General features: G+C 33.4%; 2 protein-coding genes across 3 annotated transcripts in view; one reads left to right on the top strand and one right to left on the bottom strand.

Annotated features, from left to right (window-relative positions):
- Nucleotides 1-21,489, bottom strand: part of LOC126810873 (COP9 signalosome complex subunit 1) — a 252,236-nt gene that overhangs the window by 135,345 nt on the left and 95,402 nt on the right. The gene's annotated exons all lie outside the window — the stretch shown is intronic.
- LOC126810876 (developmentally-regulated GTP-binding protein 2) lies at nt 101-20,935 on the top strand. Of its 2 annotated transcripts, XM_056099182.1 has the most exons (20): nt 101-315; nt 2,647-2,735; nt 4,848-4,919; nt 5,113-5,202; nt 5,357-5,417; nt 7,113-7,203; nt 7,333-7,405; nt 8,241-8,331; nt 9,020-9,117; nt 9,318-9,394; nt 9,899-9,987; nt 10,109-10,167; nt 10,718-10,771; nt 12,616-13,953; nt 14,813-14,965; nt 16,195-16,390; nt 16,638-16,771; nt 17,009-17,161; nt 17,825-18,003; nt 18,758-20,935. In XM_056099182.1, the coding sequence occupies exons 1-14, from the start codon at nt 252-254 to the stop codon at nt 12,700-12,702; spliced, it is 1,095 nt and encodes a 364-aa protein (XP_055955157.1). In that variant the 5' UTR covers nt 101-251; the 3' UTR covers nt 12,703-13,953; nt 14,813-14,965; nt 16,195-16,390; nt 16,638-16,771; nt 17,009-17,161; nt 17,825-18,003; nt 18,758-20,935. The 2 variants fall into 2 exon arrangements, with proteins under 2 accessions (XP_055955157.1, XP_055955156.1); XM_056099181.1 differs by having other exon boundaries at nt 12,616-14,965.

The following is a 21,489-nucleotide window of genomic DNA, read 5'->3' as shown; positions in this document are numbered from 1 at the left end:
GATACAATTAGTTATTAATAAATTTTATATAGATATGTCTACATATGTATGTCGGATTCAGATAATTTTATATAGGCCTACGCAAAATTGTTAGGCGAATAACGACATATGTTATACGGTATGGTGTCGGGTCTGACATGTGAGGATATGCAACGAACAGACTTGATTGCTTTTTTCGTACTAAACTTGTTAAATTTATGTTAAATAAGGTTTAATTATAGTCGCAATAGTGACAGATTAAACGTTTTATCATGGGTATTTTAGAAAAAATTGCTGAAATAGAACGGGAAATCGGTAGAACACAAAAAAACAAAGGTAACTGTAGTGTATAACAAAAACTACAATCTGTTCTTAAACTGAAAAGGAATTTTGCCGGCAAGAATAATACGATGCTACCGTCACAGACAAGTACCCGCGATACCATTCTCAGCCCTTCTGTACACTAAAGAGTACCTGATCACCTGAAAATAAAATATATAACACTACCTAGTTCAGCTCTGAACGTAGGTCTCATTACACTCGACCTCTGCGTTAAGGGACCCTTCTATTGAATCCTTGTCGACCAGATTTGGTTTCCCAGTCAATTTTACTGCTAAACGGTCGCGTGTCAGTCCCTGTGAACGCCTGAACAATATAAATGAACATCTTAGTGAGAAAATAAGACCTTGCTTACCTCGCTAGAGTCATTATGAGCGACACAACACGCTGTTAAAAAATACGTCTCCGTCTTCTAACCGACTTGGCGGACATCATTGAAAGGGTAACGCACAAATTTAAGAACTCGGCCATATAAGATGAAACGAAATTTAGGTAAGCCTGGGAGAAAAAAAATGAAAGATGTTCATTTATATTGTTCAGGCGTTCACAGGGACTGACACGCGACTGTTTAGCAGTAAAAAGTTACCCAGTAAAATTGACTGGGAAACCAAATCTGGTCGACAAGGATTCAATAGAAGGGTCCCTGAACATAGAGGTCGAGTGTAACGAGACCTACGTTCAGAGCTGAACTAAACACTACCTAGTTCTACTACGAACCGTCTCTGATCGGACGATGTCCGCTGACAGTTCCTATTCGTTATTATTTGCTCTAAAAATTAGAAATACGACTTGCATACTTACTAATTAAATCTACATGTATTACGTGTAGGTTCTTTAAGGCATGGCATGTAGTTAGTGGTAGATAAATTGATACTACTTATTGAATCAATTTTGACTTTCAATGACTATATAAATTATTGTTTATTGGGTATATTCATATGTGTGAACACCCAAACCTAAAACAGAGCTGAGACTAATAGCTTTTTCATATACAATTACAAAACTATAATTTTCGTAATTGTGTCATCAACTGTTTCGATACATATGGCATATTGTCACCCCTTTGTACAAAATTATCTATCCTGATGAGTAAAGTAATTAGCTTCCATTTTAGTATTTCCTGATGAGTTCAATATTCGATTCAATTGAAATGATCAATTGTTGTTCTGTTTTTTGGTGCATTTTGATTTCTAGAAACCATAAATCTTTCAAATCAATATAGATTCCTTAGAGACTATCAAAATTGACATCGGAGAAAATTTTATAATTCGACAAATGAGGTGACTTGTTTCCATGGTCTGTTATATTACACTTTACTAATCTGTAGAAATAAAATCAAAGATGTATGTGTATATGTTTCGCCTACCACGCTTTGTCTCCGCACTTCACCCCAACATGTGTGGTATCACATTAACCAGCATGACCCTGTAAATGTTTTAGTCCATTGAATTTCAATCTAATTAAAATATAGGTCTATATTTCGTTTCGTTTTTTATACTTTCGATGGCCTACACTACATGTAGATCTAACAAGTTATGACGTCAGGTACCAAGCAAGCGACATTTGACCCCATTACGTCGGTCATTCGATTAACCAATTAGCGTTGCCTAGTATTTTTTATCTACATTTGCTTGGTTTTGATTTCTATTGCCGCTAATGTCTACCCACAGTTCCGCGCAAAAAAGGTCAAACGCTCGATTCGACAGACCATTTGATTGGCTGACCCCTCATTTCAAGCAGAACACAAGTTAAATAACAACGCTTCCAGATTCAAGTGTAGTAAAGACAAGTAAAATCGAAATTTTGAACTATAAAAACGAAACGAAATTGGATCTGTGTTTTAATCAGATTGATCGAATTTGGACCCCGGGCAGATCAAGCTTCATTGCCGTGCTCCACCCCCACATGTGGTATCAAATTAACCAGCATTACCCTCTGAATGTGTTAGGCCATCAAATTTGGTCCTCGGGCGAAATTGGGTCTCTCCCCAAATCTAGGCCCCGGGCAAAGTCATGTATTCTGCTAGTGTCAAAATAAAGTGTTGATTTCCTATGATTAATGATGAACAAGCACTGTATACTTTATTTTTCTTAGGCTTGTTTACTGATTTTAGTTTCATGGTTGTATTACTCTTTTCAAAGCATTTTACTAAACAAATCAACTAGTCAGGTTTTAGTTCTTGGTCTCTGGTTAAAGGATCTTACTTTACAATATTGGTAACTCTCTGAATCCATGGAAATTTACTCTCATCTCAGTTATTGATTAGGCAAAATGATGTATTATTGTTTTTATAATAATGTCTGTTTTAATGAATGTTTGATATTTTAGCTACTGAATACCATCTTGGTCTTTTGAAAGCAAAGTTGGCAAGATACAGACAACAGCTGTTAGAACCTTCATCAAAATCTTCAGTTAAGGTATCACATTTAAAATTAATAAACTTATATTTTAGTATGCAATTCAGGCCAAAATGGTTTTTAATAGATAATGAGTATTTTCTATTTATTTTGTGGCTGAGGCTCAGGGAAATGTGCAGGAAGTCTCTTTTCAAAGTGGGCCACTTGTTTAGAACATCAATGCAAAGGAGGATCTTCACAATTGTCTTATTTTTATCCGATTTTGACAAAACTTGAAATATATGTCTATCTTCCAAAGATGGCATGTATCTGACCATAACTTCATGGAATATGGCAACTGATTGTACGAAAAATCTTGTTTTTAGTTTGTGGAGTCTCTAGAGGTCACATTTTCATCTGATTTTTATGTAACTTGAAATGCATGTTTATAACCCAAAGATCTTGGTTCCTTTCGATATTTGCGCATATCAGATCGTAACTTCCTGAATTATGGCCTCAGATTGTACGAAAAATCGTGTTTTTAGCTTGTGGTCCCTCTAGAGGTCACAATTTTTATCTGATTTAAAAAAAACTTTCAAATATATCATCATTACACCGTAATTTTGGTTGAGTTTGAAATTCGTGAAAATCAGACCAAAACTGTCGGACAAACTGGCCAACCCCCGTACGCAAATAGTGTAAACATAGGTTGTGGATGCTCTAGAGGTCACAAATTTGATCCGATTTTGATGAAACTTGAAATACATGTTTATAAGCCAAAAGGTCTTGGTTCTTTTCGTTAATCGCACATATCAGACTGTAACTTCCTAGATTATGGCCCCTGATTTTATGAAAAATCACTGTTTTAGCTTGTGGACCCTCTAGAGGTCACAATTATTATCCAATTTAAAAATCGTTGAATATATCACTGTTACACCGTAATGTCAGTTGAGTTCGAAATTCGTGAAAATCAGACCAAAACTGCCGGACAAAATGGTCGCCCCTCGTAGGCAAATAGTGTAAAAATATGGTATATCAAAGTTGTGGACCCTCTAGAGGCCACAATTTTTATCCAATTTTGATCAAACTTTAAATTTATGTTTATATCACAAAGATCTTGGTTCCTTTCGATAGTCGCGCATATCCGAAATTAACTTCCTGGATTATGGCCCCAGATTTATCGATAAATTGCATTTTTAGCCTGTGGACCTGCTAGAAGTCACAATTTGTATTCAATTTTTAAAACCGTTTAAATATATCACCATTACACATCAATCAAGGTTGAGTTCAAATTTCGTAAAAATCTGACCGAAACTGCCAGACAAAATGGCTTCTCCATGTACGCAATTGTTATCAGATTTTGATGAAACTTAAAATATATGTTTATGTCCTAAAGATCTCGGTTTCTTCCGCTATTTGCGCATATCATAACGTAACTTCCTGGATTATGGCCCTTGATTTTACGAAAAATTGTGTTTTTTAGCTAGTGGATTCTCTAGAGGTCACAATTTTTCATCCGATTTTAAAAACCGTTTAAATATGTCACCATTCCACCATAATGAAGGTTAGATTTAAATTTCGGGAAAATCGAAACAAAACTGCCTGACAAAATGTCAGCTCTTTGTAAGCAAATTGTGTAAAAGCATGTAATACGAAGGTTGTGGACCCTCTAGAAGTCACAATTTTCATCCGTTTTGATGAAACTTAAAATATATGTTCATGTCCCAAAGATCTGAGTCCCTTTCGATATTTGCACATGTCAGACCATAACTTTCTGGATTATGGTCCCTGATTGTACGAAAAATCGTTTTTGTTTTTAGCTTGTTCTCTATCCATCGCTTGCAAAATGTCGGCATATCTTGCCTGGCAACCGCTGGTTGTTTGTTGCTGTCGGTAATGTGTGTCGCTATTTGTTGACTATGTGGGTTATACAAAATCTAAAAGCATCAATGTGCAGCACATTCTGTTAGTTTTCAGGCAGTCTAAATGCATTATTATCATGCGTTGACTGAAGTTAGGGAGGGATATTAAAATGGATTCCTTCGGTCCTTTAGGGCAGGCATGTATTTCATAAATTCTGTACACCCATAAACCTTTTATAGTTGTTTTTCCTTAATTAGAAATTTCTAAGATTTAATGGGACCCTAAATATACTTCATATTTAATGATTAAATTGTTGGATTGATTTTTAAGGGTGATGGTTTTGATGTTATGAAATCAGGAGATGCAAGAGTGGCATTGATAGGATTCCCTTCTGTTGGTAAAGTAAGTATATCAGTGAAAAATGAAAAATAAAAGATACTGGTGCACGGTTTAAGCTTGAACCTGAAACAAGAAATTATATGTGAACTAAATCAGTAGATATTCGAAGTAAAATCCAAATTTTTATGAAATGTTTATGTATGAATTTTTCCAGAAATTTAGCTGTGTGGATATTTTTAATTGTTTTTTTTTTCAGTCAACACTGCTGAACACATTAACAGCCACACACAGTGAATGTGCTTCATATGAATTCACAACATTGACCTGTATTCCAGGAGTTATTGAGGTAACAATACAATTTATTATCCTTTTTGCAGACCAATATATTGAAAAGAATAATTTTTAACAGACATTGCAGGCATATGTGTTTAAAAGTTATAAATATAAATGATATATCTTATTAATACATTAAAGTATAATAAGAAATCTGTATTTTTCAGTATAAAGGTGCTAATATTCAACTGTTAGATTTACCTGGTATCATTGAAGGAGCTGCACAAGGTAATTTAAAGTCTGTGATTGTCATTTGAGGGATTTTGAATCAATAGCAAACTGCCATATTCGAAAAACAGCCCAAAAGTGGTTTAATTCTGTTCAGTATTATATACTAAACGGCAAAAAAACGTCGGTACGATTTCAAAATCAGAGAGGCACTTTTGGAACACCACAGGACCCACTCTCTGGTTCAGGCCGATTCTACCCCAAATCATTATGCTTGGACCTCCCCATAGTCTCGTTCCATGACACATTAGTCAGAATAACGCTGGCCACGTTGACACCATATTCTGGTCCTACCATCTGCATTTGATACGCAATACCGACTCATCTGTGAACAGAACAGTTCTCCATTGCCTGTGTCGCCAGTTCTGGTGTTTTGTAGCACCATGGGTCTTTTGTCAGACGTGGAGAGCGACCCAGGAAACCGGTCACCACATCTTACATACGACCCATGCATCTTTTCTTACTACATATTTCTGTAGCCTTGTGATCGTCTAGAATTTGTCTCTAGCTGTCTTTACTTCTGCTTCACGTTGTGTATTTACTTCTTAATGGTTTCTCAAGACGTTTGTCTTACTAGGAATAACAATGTAACAGTTTGCTTCTACATTTTATATATATATAGCTGAACACACATATACGAAACAACACAAATTACAATACTAGCTAAAACCATTTCTCCTCCCTAGCCAGCCTCGCGGCTGTCTAAGAACTCAGATGGACCCTCTCTGGAATCTAATGGAAGTCTAACTAATTCTCACAAGTATGATTAGTTTTGCAGCTGTGGGTTTTGGACGTTCAATTATCTAATTGGTCAAATATCATGTAAATAAGTATAGAGATTGGTAAAACAAGCTAAATGATGCAATCGTAATTTTCCGTCACATGTTTCTCGACACAATCTATCCTTGAACTCAGACCCTCTTTCCTGTTATTCTCACGCTATTTCATAAACAATTAATTTGCGTTTTAAATAAACTCATACCATAGCTAATATACTGACAATAGAGAATAATTTGTAAAGATAAAAAATGTTGTTTAACCCATCTTATTTCTCTATTCCTTGTCTATAAATTTAAAAACAATGTTGCAACGACGATAGTGCTACAGTTTTTGGGCAAACTGTAGACGTTCACGTCAATGGCGAGGGGTGAGGATCGGTCCACGGTAAGGTCTATGCCAATGGATATTCTCTCTGGTGAGACGTTGGCGCACTGTATCGGTACTGATGGGTCATCCGTGTGTTCCCTTCATCTGACGTGCTGTCTCAGATGCCTGTTTGAAGGGATTCTGCACGCACTGTCGCACAACATGGCGGTCTTGTCACCTTGTGGTAACCCTTGGTCTACCAGTTCGGGGGCGGTCATCTGTTGGTATGGGGGTACATTTTATAGAGCTGGTCCTAGTGAACAGCACGTGCAACATGAGTTACATGAAAAATATGGAGAACACATTACCATCTCAGAAGGTTGCGTTTTTGATAACATTTCCTGGGTTCTATCTGTGTTTGGGAAGGAGCCTTATTGTTCAGGTAAAGTTGGAGATGTGTTCACAAATATACAATAAAAACATTTGTTAAGTTTTATGCAATGCGTCTATTCAGAGTAACATATCAACCTGACGTTTCTTTTGCCGCATAGTATATAAATAACTTTACATTTAATAAAATCAGGTAGATAATTTATTTTTCTTTTTTAGGCAAAGGTAGAGGTCGTCAAGTAATTTCTGTAGCTAGAACAGCTGATTTAGTTATTATCATGTTGGATGCAACCAAAAAGGATGTTCAGAGGTAAACAGAAATATTTTGTAAACACTTTGCACTTTTATATTTCTTTTCAAGTACACATTTATTACTAAACTAAATAATTCTCATAAAAAGCAGCCACTTAATTAGAGAAGTTATTATATTTTATTCTAGAGAATTATTGGAAAAGGAACTGGAAGCTGTTGGTATTCGACTGAATAAGAGAAGACCAAATATTTATTTTAAAGTGAGTAGTGATTCTGATTATTTATCAGTGTTAAGAAATAATGATAAAAGTTTAAATTTCTTTCAAATAAACCTTTAATTTAAAATTGCACATTCACAGATCATCCAACAGAAAGATGGTAACGGGTATAGAACTAATGTTAAAGATACATTATGGGAGATTAGATAAAGAGCTGGTAGTTCTCACTTTAATAGTTAAATACTAGATAATGTAAAGGGAATTTGCTGAAAATTTCATTCAAATTGATCCACCCTGAACCGAGTATTTAGCGATTGAATTTTGGGCCTAGCCTTGATCATCATTACTAAAGTCAGTACGATAAAAAACATAGTCTTGATTATCCATTTTTTGATTTAATCAGAAGCAGCAGACCAGGTTCTAATCCAGTAAATATCGCAGGCTAGCAATGCTATCGAGAGTTGATTATGGTCTGGATAAGTTAATGTCTAATTTATAATTTAGATAACATTTTAGACCAAAAGAAAGACCTGCAATTGGCAGAATTAGCTCTTGCATAATGTATGTTTAATTCAGGATATCGACACGCTTGCTTTTGACAATCCCCTAGAAAATAGAATCTATTATTATAATCTAGATGTTCTTTTTGTTGCAATTCTTCTGTTGGCCAAACTATTCTGGAAAATCAGTGTTATGGAAAATATTATGCCAAATTTTATGTTTCACCAAAAATTAAAATGGACCTATATGTATTATTTTAATAAGATTTCAATTCAACAAAGTGTACTTATTTTGATAATTACCATTTGATGATTTTGTTCTCATGTATGTCAATATTCTGACAATATTACACAAAGATATTTTTGTCACATTGCAGCATAAAAAAGGAGGAGGAGTATCTTTTAATTCAATGGTTCCTCTTACAAAATGTAATGAAAGAATGGTTCAACTTATTCTTCATGATGCCAGTATCCTTTTAAATGTATGATTGTAAATTGAGGAGTAACGTTCCCTTTTATATTTTGACTTGTGAACACAATAAACACGTTCTCAATATATGTGTTTTTATAAAACAAAGCAATTGTTTAATGAAGAACCTACAAAGATTGTGTATTTTTCAATTGCAGGTCCAAAGTTATATTTCAGTTGCAGGTCCAAAGTTTAATATATTTCAAATATAGATTATTTTGCATTTAATTGAGAAAACAAAATCAAAATATCAGTAGTAGATAATCTCCCGAATTGGATTCAGTCAGATTAAAAAGAAGTCCATAAAATGATTCAACAAAACTCACAGTGCCATGGGTTGACTATGTCCTATATATATCATCTGGAGTAGATGCTGAATGTTTACAAAATATTGAACGGAATCTAACCATTTTTAGACTGAATATTCTTTTAAAGATTCAACTTTCACAATATTATAGTTTGCTAGTTAATAATTATCACTGAAATGTGCAGTGACTTAAAAACAATTTGTAATATTTGGGGATGAATGTTATTGCCCATATCAGAATTAAAAATTTGACTTAAATTCTTTTGGATCGAACAGATACATGTAGTCTCAACCTTTTAATAAATATATTTAATTTTTCCCTTAAAGTTCACAGCACTGACAAAAAATTACATGTATTATTGTCTTTAACTTTAACCTAGAAATATTTAATTGTGAGGTTTTATTTAGAGAAGACTGCACAACAGATGAATTTGTTGATGTTATGATAGGGAGTCGAGTTTATTTACCTTGTTTATATGTAAGTCACACTAAACAAATACATATTGGTTTATGAGAGTAATTAATCAAGTATATGTTTTACTATTCTAGAAAGAATGCAGTTATTTTTAGTTTTATAATACACCATTACGAAACTTATTGAAATATAAATTTCACTTGAAAAGTATATTATCAAGTACATGATGATTATGTAAACAATTAATGTTTGTGTATTTTCAGGTTTATAATAAAATAGATCAGATATCTATAGAAGAAGTTGACAGATTAGCTCATCAACCTCATTCTGTAGTAGTTAGGTAATTATATACTTTTATTTGTTTACTTACGATTTCTTTAGTGCAAATTTTTGTTACATTGGCAAATTGATTGGTGAATTTCTTGGATTCTGTATAGTGTGTCAAGGAAAATAACTCTGTCCTAATGTTCCTAAGTTCATATTATCTCCCCTTAGACTACATTCTAGAGTTATTGATGTTGCTCGATTCACAGTCCAAAACGTCCAGAATTGACAGTATTGCAATCGAGTGACGCAGAATTCAGTCCTGTCACAGTTTGTCAGTCCCGACAACGGAGGTGGTGTGAGTAGAATCGTGACATAATTAAACACAACGAATATGTTTCGGCTGCATGGTTGGTTGAGATGTTTACTTATCAAGTCGACACATGCATTGTAGCCCAAAATACCCCCTTTCACTCGATTGTCACTATTCTTGGGCTTGAGAGAATTCAATTCCAGAACATTCAATCAAGTGCCCACATTGTCTCTCTCTCTTTTTCAAGGCAATTTGTTTTCTTTTCAGCTGCAATATGAAACTGAACCTTGATTATTTGTTGGAAATGGTCTGGGAACATTTGGATTTAATCAGAATTTATACAAAGAAAAGAGGAGGTAAGGGATGCTTTTTTGTTTAAAGAAAAATTTATTAGGGATAGTTTATCTTTATGAAATTATAAATATGTGATATTTACAGTTTAGTACATTATTAGTGATAATTTCTTTTTATTTTAAGAACCACCAGATTTTGGAGATGGTCTGATTATGAGAAGAAACTCTACAGTGGAGCATGTGGTAAGTTTTATTATCAGAAAGACAAGTTGCAGAAATACTGCTCAACAATCCAATTGTTTACTTTTATTTTTTAAGAAATTAAAGGAATTCATACTCTTTATGTCAAAGATAAATTATCAGTGATAGAAAGAAATTGTAAATAATTTTGTGTGCCTCGTGTGACTTTTTACCCAATTCAGTTTGCTGTTGGACATATTTTGCAATATTCTCATACTTTTAAATCTTAATGAGGTTCTCCCTTGTCAGTGATGCAGGACGGAGGGGCTGACAAGGAAAGCTGTCTAGTCGTTCAGATGGGACGAAAAACCGAGGTCTCGTGTACACATTGGCGTGCACGTAAAAGATCCCTTGGCAGTTGGAATTCGATATAAGAGTAGGCCGTAGTGCCGCTGTCCGGGCAAAATTTCCCTCATAGCACACTGTGTGGCGTATGCCCGTCTTCATTAGCCCAGGTTAGGAGCAGAACAGTAGGACGTTAAACTCCATTTCAATTCATTTCATTTCATTTTTAAATCTTAATGACAGAATCAATTTTTTTTTTCTCGTCTAGGTCCATTCTATTCATAGATCACTTGTTGAAAGATTTAAGGTGGCATTAGTTTGGGTAAGAAATATTTTAACATGAAAATACTCTCTACAATGAATATTCTAACCAAAGCAAGATTCTGATTAAGGATACATTATTCAAGAGCTAAATCTGCCTATTAATTAGACCAAAATCAACTCTCAATGTCATCGGATGGTTCCGATTTTAAGTGTGGAATATACCAGTGCCGTGATTACAATAACTAAAAATCAATGCACACATCTTGTCAAAACTACAATCAGTAATAACTTGGCTCAGAATAAAGTAATTTGAATGAAATGTTCAATATATTCATTTATTATCTATTATTATCTATTATCTCTTTATCTAAATCTTCCATAATGCCCCTTTAAGTCTACAATTAATTTGATGAATAGTAGCATACTTGGTGCTTTATAATCATGTAATACTGATGTTGGTGCCAAGATGTCAAGGATTTGGTTGAGAAAAGCCCCTCAGAATTCTCCTGTTGGGTTTCCCCTCGTGAGTTGTATAGGAAAGGTGCCTGTCAAGTCATTCATTGTCCCCCGCCTTTCAAAGAAAGCAGGGGACTATTAAAATGTGTTCGTCCGTCTGTCCGTCACACTTTTTGGGACACAATACCTCTTTTTCTAATTGAGCTAGAATGTTCAAACTTGGTGTATGTGTTTATTAGGTCTATACCTTAATGGAGTTCGAAGATGAGCATTTTCCGCTTAGGGTAAGCGAGGGTAAGCGGAAATAAGCAATTTGATTGGTTGATGCCTTGGGACACGATAACTTTAGTTCTAATTAAGTGGGAGTGATGAAACTTGGTGTATAGTTTCATTACATCAATACCTTGACTAAGTTCGATAATGAGCATTTTCTGCTCAGGGTAAGCAGAGCGATAAGCAATTTGATTGGCCAAGATTTTGGAACACAATAACTCTCCTTCTAATTGAGTTAGAATGTTCAAACTTGGTGTAGGTGTTTATTGGGTGAATCCCTTGATGGAGTTCGATGATCAACATTGTCTGCTTACGGTAGGCAGAGATAAGCAATATGATTGGTTGATGCTTTAGGGGCACAATAACTTTGGTTATAATGAAGTGAGAGCGATGAAACTCTGAATATGGATTCATAATATCATTACCTTGACTAAGTTCGATTGTGCAAATTTTCTGCCTGGGCTAAGGAGCGATAAGCAATTTGATTGGTCAAGACTTTGGAACATAAAAACTCTGCTTTTAATTGAGGTAGAATGTTTAAACCTGATGTAGATGGTCATTAGGTGAATGTCTTGACTGATTTCAATGATTAACACTTCAAAGCTAAAGCTAAGCAGAACTAATCAATTTCATTGGTCGATGCTTTGGGACAAGATAACTTTGATTCTATCTGATAGAGAGTGATGAGAGTGTGTAGCTTGATTACTTGATACTTTTGAAAAAAATAAATGTGCGATTAATTTATATGTGTCAACTATTTTATTTTGGGATTTCGGCGGGGGACATCAGCCTCACTGTTGGCTTGTTGTATTTGATATTTGTGGGTAAAAAATGTAATAAACTGCTATCATTGCATATTGTTGAACAGTAAGTGATTTTATGTATTGTTTGTCGTAGAAGCTCAGTAAGTAAGATGCTGGCTCACTAACCAAGAAAACTTGGGTTTGATCCTGGTGTTGTTTAAAAAGTTTGACAGGATATTTCAGTATGGTTTCCCCTTATCAGTGGTTATATAATCTTAATTCTGGCATGATGGGGCTTTAACTGTTGGTATGTGACACAATTGCCTAAATGGCAAAAGTCCTGAGCAATGGTTTCATTAGAGAAAGGATTTTAAAAAGTGACTTAAAATGTGATTACCTATATAAAACATAGTCTTTTTTGTATTTTCAGGGAACCAGTGTAAAATATAACCCTCAACATTGTGGTTTAAATCACTTGATGAATGACGAAGATGTTATACAAATCTTTAAAAAATAAATGGATAGTGCTAACAAGATAAGGAGGGTTGAGTGAGAGGGGTGAATCCGCGTATCATACAAATGAATCTGATTGTTTTGTGTACCATTTGTATTGAAAAATATTTTAAAGATATACTCCTTTGACAAGTGAGACAATAATCATTTGAAAATTATCTCTTTAAATTATGTAGGAAAGAAAAAATTGATGCAATATGGAGGACTATTAATGAGATAAAATGATTTAACAATAGCAGTCTGTTCCACCACTTAATCTGTGTTACACACAAGATGACTACTCACATGGGCTGCATTTGTTCTAAGCCTGTTAGTTAGAATAAAACAATAACTATGCAGAAAGGAAAACCTGCATATATCTATTTGATCATTTATTAGTGCTGTTTATTATCAGTCTATGTAAGGAAAGATAACTGACATTGTTGAATATGTAAAATATGTAAATAAAATGGTATGGCAACTTATTAAATGAAAATATTTTCTGTAATGATTTAAAGTTAATCAACCGAACTCCGTCTTGCCCTATCTTTATCTTATTTAATTTGATCAAGTGTGGCCCAAACAAAGTTAATTTAAAAATCCAGCAATGATAAGATTGACTTTCATGAGTGGACTTTCATGAAACTGTATATTTATTTTCACAATATTAGAGACCCTTTTATGAGTGTATTTCTATGGTACACAAACATTTGAAATATAAAGCCCCAGGAATAATTTATACCATATTAAAACAGTATAATGAACTTGATTTGTTCACTGAATGAACTTTATTCTCATAAACTATATTACACAGTTACAGAGAAAATATATATAGTTACGTGCATGTGCGAACAATACAACAAAATTAAAATGATATAATGAACTTGATTTGTTCACTCCACTTACTATCATGTAAAAAGTCAACTTCACAATTTCAATTTTATCACATATGTGGGTGATATATTGACTGCATTAACTGATTATATTTGTTCAAGGCAAGATTTAAGGTTGATAATCAAAATTAAAGGATGAATGGTCTAATAAAGCTGTCGATATACAAAGTTATGGAATGCTGTTATTGTTGTGAATAGTGGGAACTTCATGCATTTATGATAACTTTCAGGATATAAAAGAGTCGGCTCATCTACCATACAAGATGATATAGCAATCTTGCCACAATAGGCTGTATTGTTTATGAATTAAACACCAAAGAGACCACTATGCATGACTGTTAAATAACAAATGCTCACTCCAATTTGCCTACCAATGACACATAGTATGTTTACTATTTATAATTTGTCATCTTCTTTGGTTTGTTTGTTAGTTCCCCATTTATGTTCAAAGTCTTGGTTGGATTGTCCGATTTACAATACTATTGAATTTATAATTTCATGCTAGCAACTGAATATAAATAATGCTGGTACAAAAGAGAGTTAAATATAAATAACGCTGGTACAAATGAGAGTTACATATAAATAATACTGGTACAAATGAGAGTTACATATGAATAATACTGGTACAAAAGATAGCTGGTTAGTCAGAGATATCACCTAAGGTGTAAGCAGATGTTAAGCCTCAAGGAACAAACAAACGAAAAGCGTTAGAATTTTGACATTTTCATCACGCTTTGTAACATTTCCATATTGGCATTTTACATGGTAAATAGCCAATAAGCTATTTGTAAGGAAGAAATTACATGCATTGAAGTAAACAAAATAGGAAAAGTATTACTAGGTTCTTGTAATTTTTGCTCATTCAGTTTTATGTTCCATAGTACATTTATATAATATGTTGTTAACTTTAGACAAAGACGTTTTTTAATTTTCAACAATTTCTGTTAATTACTTTTAGATCTTAGCTCTTGATTAATTTGTAGAATCTTTAGAATGTTCTTGCAACAAACACTCACACATATCGCACCCATTTATACTCTTATATTTAAAACTAATCTACAGATTTTAATTTGAAAATGCTTCAACACTTTTATTGTTATTGTTTTCACATGTAAGATATTTTTACCCATGTACTTTTCACCTCTCCTTGTTCCACTACTTGCATTATTTATTTGGCGATTTGACCAAGTTGTAATAAGAGAAGAAAATCTGAACTTAATGAATTTACTTGTGAACTAATAGGAAATGGTCACTTGATCTATTTTATCTACAAGAGTAAAAGATAAGCCACAAGGTTTCTTTAGTGGTCCATCCAGTTACATTAAGATGCAAATTAAGTCGTAAAGATGAACAGCCTGTTTGGTTTCTGGTTAACTTTAAGCGTTCTTTTCACTTGTAAGTTGATTTTTTTTCTACATAAAAATTCCTGAAGCACCCAATATTATAAAATTACATAATATTGTGTACTTCAGGATTTTTTTTTATTAAGTTTCTTATATTATTGATGGAAATTATCCAAAACATTAAAAAAATGCAGAAGAAAAATATTTACACGTAACTTTGAAAAACTTTGATAAAATGTATATGAATTAATGCACATTGGTCAATTATAGTTAATTATGTTTAGTTTTAAAAGGGGATTGTTCGCCTGTCTGATTTTCTGTTACCCTTTTTAGGATACAAATGAGATAAAATGTTCAAGCATTGTCTATGTTCATTAGCTGAAGACCTTGACTGATTGTGATGATGAAAATTTTGCTGGTTATACAAAGCAGCCATCTATCTGTCTATCAAACCTTTTGAAACACAATAACTCTCCTTCTAATTGAGGTGGTATGTTCAAACTTGGTGTAGATGTTCAATAGACGAATGCTTTGTCTGAGTTCAATGACAACCAGTTTCTGCTTAGGTTATGCAGAGATGAGGAATTTGATTACAGTAGTTGAAACTTTAGAACACCATATCTCTGCTTCTAATTGAAATAGAATGTTCAAACTTGGTATCGGTGTTCATTAGGTTGTAAGCTGAGCAGATATAAATAATTTGAGCAGATATAAGTAATTTGATTTGTTGATGTTGATTAAGAAGAATGTTTGTTCAATGCTTTATAAAAGGATAAATGAGCAAGTAATTAAAGATACATTATGGGAGATTAGATAAAAAGCTGGCAGTTCTCACTATAATAGTTAAAAACTAGATAATGTAAAGGGAATTTGCTGAAAATTTCAGTCAGATTGATCCACACTGAACCAAAATTTTAGCAATTGAATTTTCGGCCTAGCCTCAATCATCATTATTAAAGTCGGTAGGATAAAAAACATAGCCTCGATTATCCATTTCATGATTAAATCATGAATGGAAGTCGAACAGCAGATCGGAACCTAATCCAATAAACATCGCAGGCTAGCGATGACATTGAGAGTTGATTATGGTCTAGATCTGTTAATTAATGTTTAATTAATAATTTAGATAACATTTCAAGCCTAAAGAAAGACATGCAATACACAGATTTAGCTCTTGTATAATGTATTTTTAATGATTGTCATCTGTTTAGTTTGGGATCAATACAGGATGATATCAGCTTCACTGTTGATTTATTTTATTTTGTATGGTTATCACAACAGGTACATGGTCACAAGATGTAGTAAGAAAGAAAAGAGTTGTCGGAGGACATCCGTTGATTGCTGGTGAATGGCCATTTCTAGTTTCACTCCATTTTCGGCCAGTACATCCTTTTACTAACCGAACAAAGATGCGCCATTTATGTACAGGGGCTTTAATAGATCCCTTGTGGGTATTAACAGCTGGTCATTGTTTTGAGTAAGTTCAAATGATAATGTTTTTGAAATTATTTGAAATCTTTTGAATGTCTTTAATTACCAGTAAAGACTTTGAATTTCCTTTCAAGACCAAAAGTCACTTCTCTAATTATTCATGCAAAAGTTCTTTGATAGTTCCAAATGGGTTACCAAATATCAAACCTTCATGTTATTTTGTTTCATTTAATTTTTTATACTGATTTATTCAAGTCGAACATAGTATAAACTTTTCATTGCTTTTCTTTCAGTGGTAATGAATATCGGGGTTTAAATAAAAAGAGTAATTGGGTAATAGTACTTGGTGAACACAATCAATACAGACGTGAATCTTGGGAACAAAGGCACAGAATAAGAAAATATTTTCAAAATCCACAATATACAGGTGACATGATTATATTTATTGAGTAATGGAAATTCTTCTCTTTAGAGATAAAATTAATATGTCTGGTCTAATATAAGTCAGTTCTTCTGCCTAGACACCAGTGAATGTTTTGGGTGGATTAGTTCAGAATTTCTATTCTCATAAACCATATTGTATTGGATCAGCTGGACTTATGTATTATATTTAAAATTTGGTATTGCTATACCATTTACAGTTTCTTGACATTTTAATTGACAGCCCGACCATTATTAAAAGATTTAACCTTGATCAAACTGAAGAAGCCAGCAACAATAAGTGATAAAGTGCGACCAATTGAACTTGACCTAACTGGACAGTGTACAACATTAGGAACAGAAGTGTCTGTGGCCGGATGGGGTCAAGTGGCTTACAGTAAGTCAAAATTTTGTATTAGATAATTGACCTTCCTTGACATCCTTCTTAATTAATGATGCCCTTGTTTTTAAATTCTACCCAACTCACCAATTCTTTATCTTTACCCATCATTGTGGTTTCACATTAACTTTAAAACTAGGTAGACTTGAACCAGTAAGTAGAATTTCCAGTGTTCTAATTTGAGATAGAATTGATTGAAATGGTGTTTTAAAGCAAATTGTTTTGCACTCACCAGCCACATAATCACACAAAAATGACTACTGTTCCACATTTAAGGATTCTGTATACAGTCAAAATTCTTCAGTACACCATTCATACTTCTATTAAACACCAAGTGATTGGGATATCATGGAAGATGTGTTGTACTGGATCTGGAAATGTTAGTTGATTTCTAAATTGGATTATATTTTTAAAATTGAAATGAATTAAATTGATCCAGGGTTAGTGTCATTGCCTTTAATGTTACTATAGTCACCTCTTCTGTTTCTTTCACAATTGATATTTATCAGGCACACAACTATTTTTCCTGATCATGGTATCAATATTGACTTCTATAAAAGGGGACAGCCTATCTAAATAGTATTTTGATATCATGTCCCTTTATAAGGAATACAAGCCTGGAATGTCAAAAATTGACAGTATTTCTATTTTATATTTCAGGTCCATTTGGCTATGGTAACTTTCTACCATTAAAAACTACAGTTTGGGTATCGAATAAAACAGAGTGTGTTGAGAATTATTCTATTGTACCTGATACTGATCCCGATAAAGCTTTCTATGAACCTGAAGATGAAGGAGTTTTATGTGCAGGTGCTGATGGGGTTAAAGATGCCTGCTTAGTATGTTTGCTTTTCTCAATTTGAATTAACTTGAATTTGCATTATGTAAGATTTCAATAAATTGCTGGCCTATCTTGCTATAATAGTTCAATTCAAAAATAGATAATGAAAAATGAATATATTAAATTTTCATTCATTGAATTAAATTATTAAATGGCCATCGTGTTTCAATCCATTTAAATCTCAACCATTCAATGCCTAGAGAGTTGATTATAGGCTTGTCATGTGAATAATTGTCAAAATAATAGTTTATATAACATTTAAAGTCAAAATAAAGACCTGCAATATGCAGATTTAGCTCTTGCATAATGCATTTTTAATAATATTTATGGGAATATTGTTTTAAAAATCCTCAAGAATGATTTCAAATAGTAGATCCTATTTGTTGAGACATTTTTTGCAAATATTTTAACATTGTGTCTATGGAGTGGAATTCATAACATAATTCATAGTTTACTTCAATGCATGTATCACATGAGTGTGATGGTGGCATTGCCTTATCGATTTGTTACCAGCACTACATCCAAGCATTACTAAGAGTTGGAATTATACTGTGAATTTACTCCATATGTGTCATCTTATCATTGTCTAAGAAAATTTCCAATGCAAAATTCTGATAAAGGGTTTATGGTAAACCCTTATAATTACTAATTGGATACATTTAGAGCAAAGTGCCCTGATGCCTGCTAAACGCTACATGAAGTTTCAAGATATTTTTGTGGAGTATATGAAATGTAATATAAAATTATTTCAGGGTGATTCAGGTGGACCATTAATCTGTAATCATAATGATGTGTTGAAGTTAACAGCTGTTGTTTCTACTGGTTATGATTGTGGCAATTCTACATTTCCTGGTCTTTATACTAGAGTTGATGTCAATCAACAGTGGATAGTAGATACCATGGCCAATAATTAAAGACATGATAATATAAACTCTACCTACACCGATGTACCTCATTTTTCTCATCAGTTTATGTACAACTAACTTATAGGTTTTATCACTGTCCATCCATCTGTTTGCCTGTCCTTCTGTCATTTCTGTTTTGCGGAATTTGTTTTTATTGAACTTTGAGATATTTAATTGAAATTTGGTACACTGCTATATATATCAGAGTTACAGATCAAGTTTATGGGATTACACTTTTTACTGAATTATGACCCTATGTTGACTTGAAATCGAGGAATTGTTTTAGGTTAAACTCTGAGATACTGGAATGAAACTTAGTACATTGTTTTACATAGTAGAGTTAGGCCTACAATGAAATTATGTTTTCCAAAATAATTCTAGGTTAAACTTCAAGGTATTTGGTTGAATGTTCAATGTTGGTACACTGCTGTTTGAAGAAAATCTGATAAACTTGAAATATTTGTATGAAAAAACAGTCTTCAAAGGCGTCGTCATGGGCAACGCCATTGGTAATCCGGGAACTTGAAAGTAGTTCCAATGGCGGACTTCGTCATACAGCCGAGGCTAGATGTAGGGTCGACAAGTCAAATTTGACAATGAACCCCTACCACGTGTATGGCGCTATTGCGTGTCGCAAATGCAGCTCAGTGGTTCTGTTGGGGCAATAAGTTCTTATCATAAGTTCTTCATCTGTGAACATACTCTCGAAGCATGTCAAGTGTTCATGACTATTTATCACATCACAACCTGCATAGGTATTTGCATTTCAATATCCCCTACTTTTTTTTAAGAGTATAGTACGATGAAACAATGTGAAACAATGAAATAAATGTGTGACAAATTTCACGTATCTAATGTCGAAGAAAAGATTCTATTTTGATGGCATATTCTTGGATTTATGATCATATTTTGAATGGGATTTATGTTTTTACATAAAGAAATAAGTACGCTAAGCAATGTTGATGAATATGTTGATTGGAATAGTGTAAGTACAATAGCGCTTGCTAGAGTCGAATACGATTATTTAGCAGATGCCATGATGTCACTCGGTGACTCGTTCGTTGTGGTAGAGCGACGTTTACTGCCAAATAAATTTCGGGATGTCATTTTTTTTTACCCTCCGTATATAAGTCGAAACGGAGTATAAGACGAATGCCGGACTTCTGCTTAAAAATGTATCAACTTATGACCCGAAAAATACGGTAATTTTGGAGGAATTTGAAACAGTACAGATCAGCAGTAGTCGGCACGCTTTCATTCTATCGTATTACGACGTCACGTAATTTTGTAGGAATATTACTGACATAAATTTGAATCCCGTGAAAAATAACGAGGTGCACCTATTTTTTATTACATAAGAATTTGAATATTTTGTTGACACATGATTTTTGTGTGTAGGCTAAAAACTGCCTGCTTAAATAATGATAAGAGATATGTCCCTTTATTTTCGGTAAAAATGTCTGATAAGAAAAATTTTGAAATCCCATCACTACTGCTGTATATAGCCTAGTTACAGATCCAAGTTTGCATTTTGGTGAATTTTGTTTATTTTCTTTACTGAATTATGGCCCTTTATTGACTTAAAGTTTAGGTTATTCTTTGAGATATTGGAATGAAATTGAGTACATTGTTTTACATAGTTGAGTTAAAAAAACATTTCATTTGTACAGATTTTATTTCATCTTGCTGTATTTAGATTGTATATTTACAGAAATGTATTCGCTTATAGTTGCATGCATTGTCATCATGTATTGATTATATCATCAAAACTCTCAGAATGCTTGTCTGTTGTCCTTAACAAATCAAGATGGATATGACAAAATATATTTGTAATAAATGATGATTGAATTTGAGAATAAGTATTTATTTCAATGTCTTTTTCCATCTTCATTAGCACAATCAGAGTAGAATGTTAAACCCCATTTCATTTCATTTCAATGACTTTTTTGTAACAATTATTAAACTGTTATGGGGAAGTTCAAAGTGATAACTTTATATTGATAAATAAAATAGTTATTGAAAACATTTTGATTGTTATTTCATTAAAGAAGTTTATAAGGAAATGCAATAATGGTAGAGTTCTTTTAAATATAGATCTGTCAATATTGTCAAGAGAGGAACAAGCTAAAGAACAAGCAAATTAATTACAGGATCAGGGGATAGGTTGCTAATCAAGAAATATATATATATATATAGTTTATCAATACAATTTGTCAGTAATGAATGTAAGCATATTCATTTCAATATTGTAAATTTTAAATATGCCCACCCAACAAAGTAGGCTATGCTATCACTATGACAACATATCCAGAGGCGGATTTAAGGAGGGGCGCCCCCCCCCCCTAATTTTCGACAGTGCCCTTTTTTACTGCTGAAAGTGCCCTTTCTCAGACCCAAATATGTCCGTTCCCAACCCGTTGCAGGGATCCCAAATGACTCAAACCATCGATTCAAACACACCAGTCTGGTCAAATTAATGCTTCCACTTTCAAACGAATTCTTGTTGTTTAGCTGACGGTACCCTAATCCTATAGAGTGAATATAGACAAACATCTTGTGGAATCGGCGGCGTATACACT

This window comes from Patella vulgata, chromosome 2 (assembly GCF_932274485.2).
Source record: "Patella vulgata chromosome 2, xgPatVulg1.2, whole genome shotgun sequence".
Classification (NCBI taxonomy): Eukaryota; Metazoa; Mollusca; class Gastropoda; family Patellidae; genus Patella; species Patella vulgata.
The sequence above is the reverse complement of the archived record's forward strand: the minus strand, read 5'-3'. Positions and strand labels throughout refer to the sequence as shown.

Bases quoted from the DNA above. Each gene is read 5' to 3' on its own strand.
- LOC126810876 (XM_056099182.1), top strand. From the start codon at position 252: ATGGGTATTTTAGAAAAAATTGCTGAAATAGAACGGGAAATCGGTAGA. The intron at 5,203-5,356 runs GTAACAATACAA...TGTATTTTTCAG, and splicing joins GTATTCCAGGAGTTATTGAG to TATAAAGGTGCTAATATTCA. The intron at 7,406-8,240 runs GTGAGTAGTGAT...GTCACATTGCAG, and splicing joins GACCAAATATTTATTTTAAA to CATAAAAAAGGAGGAGGAGT.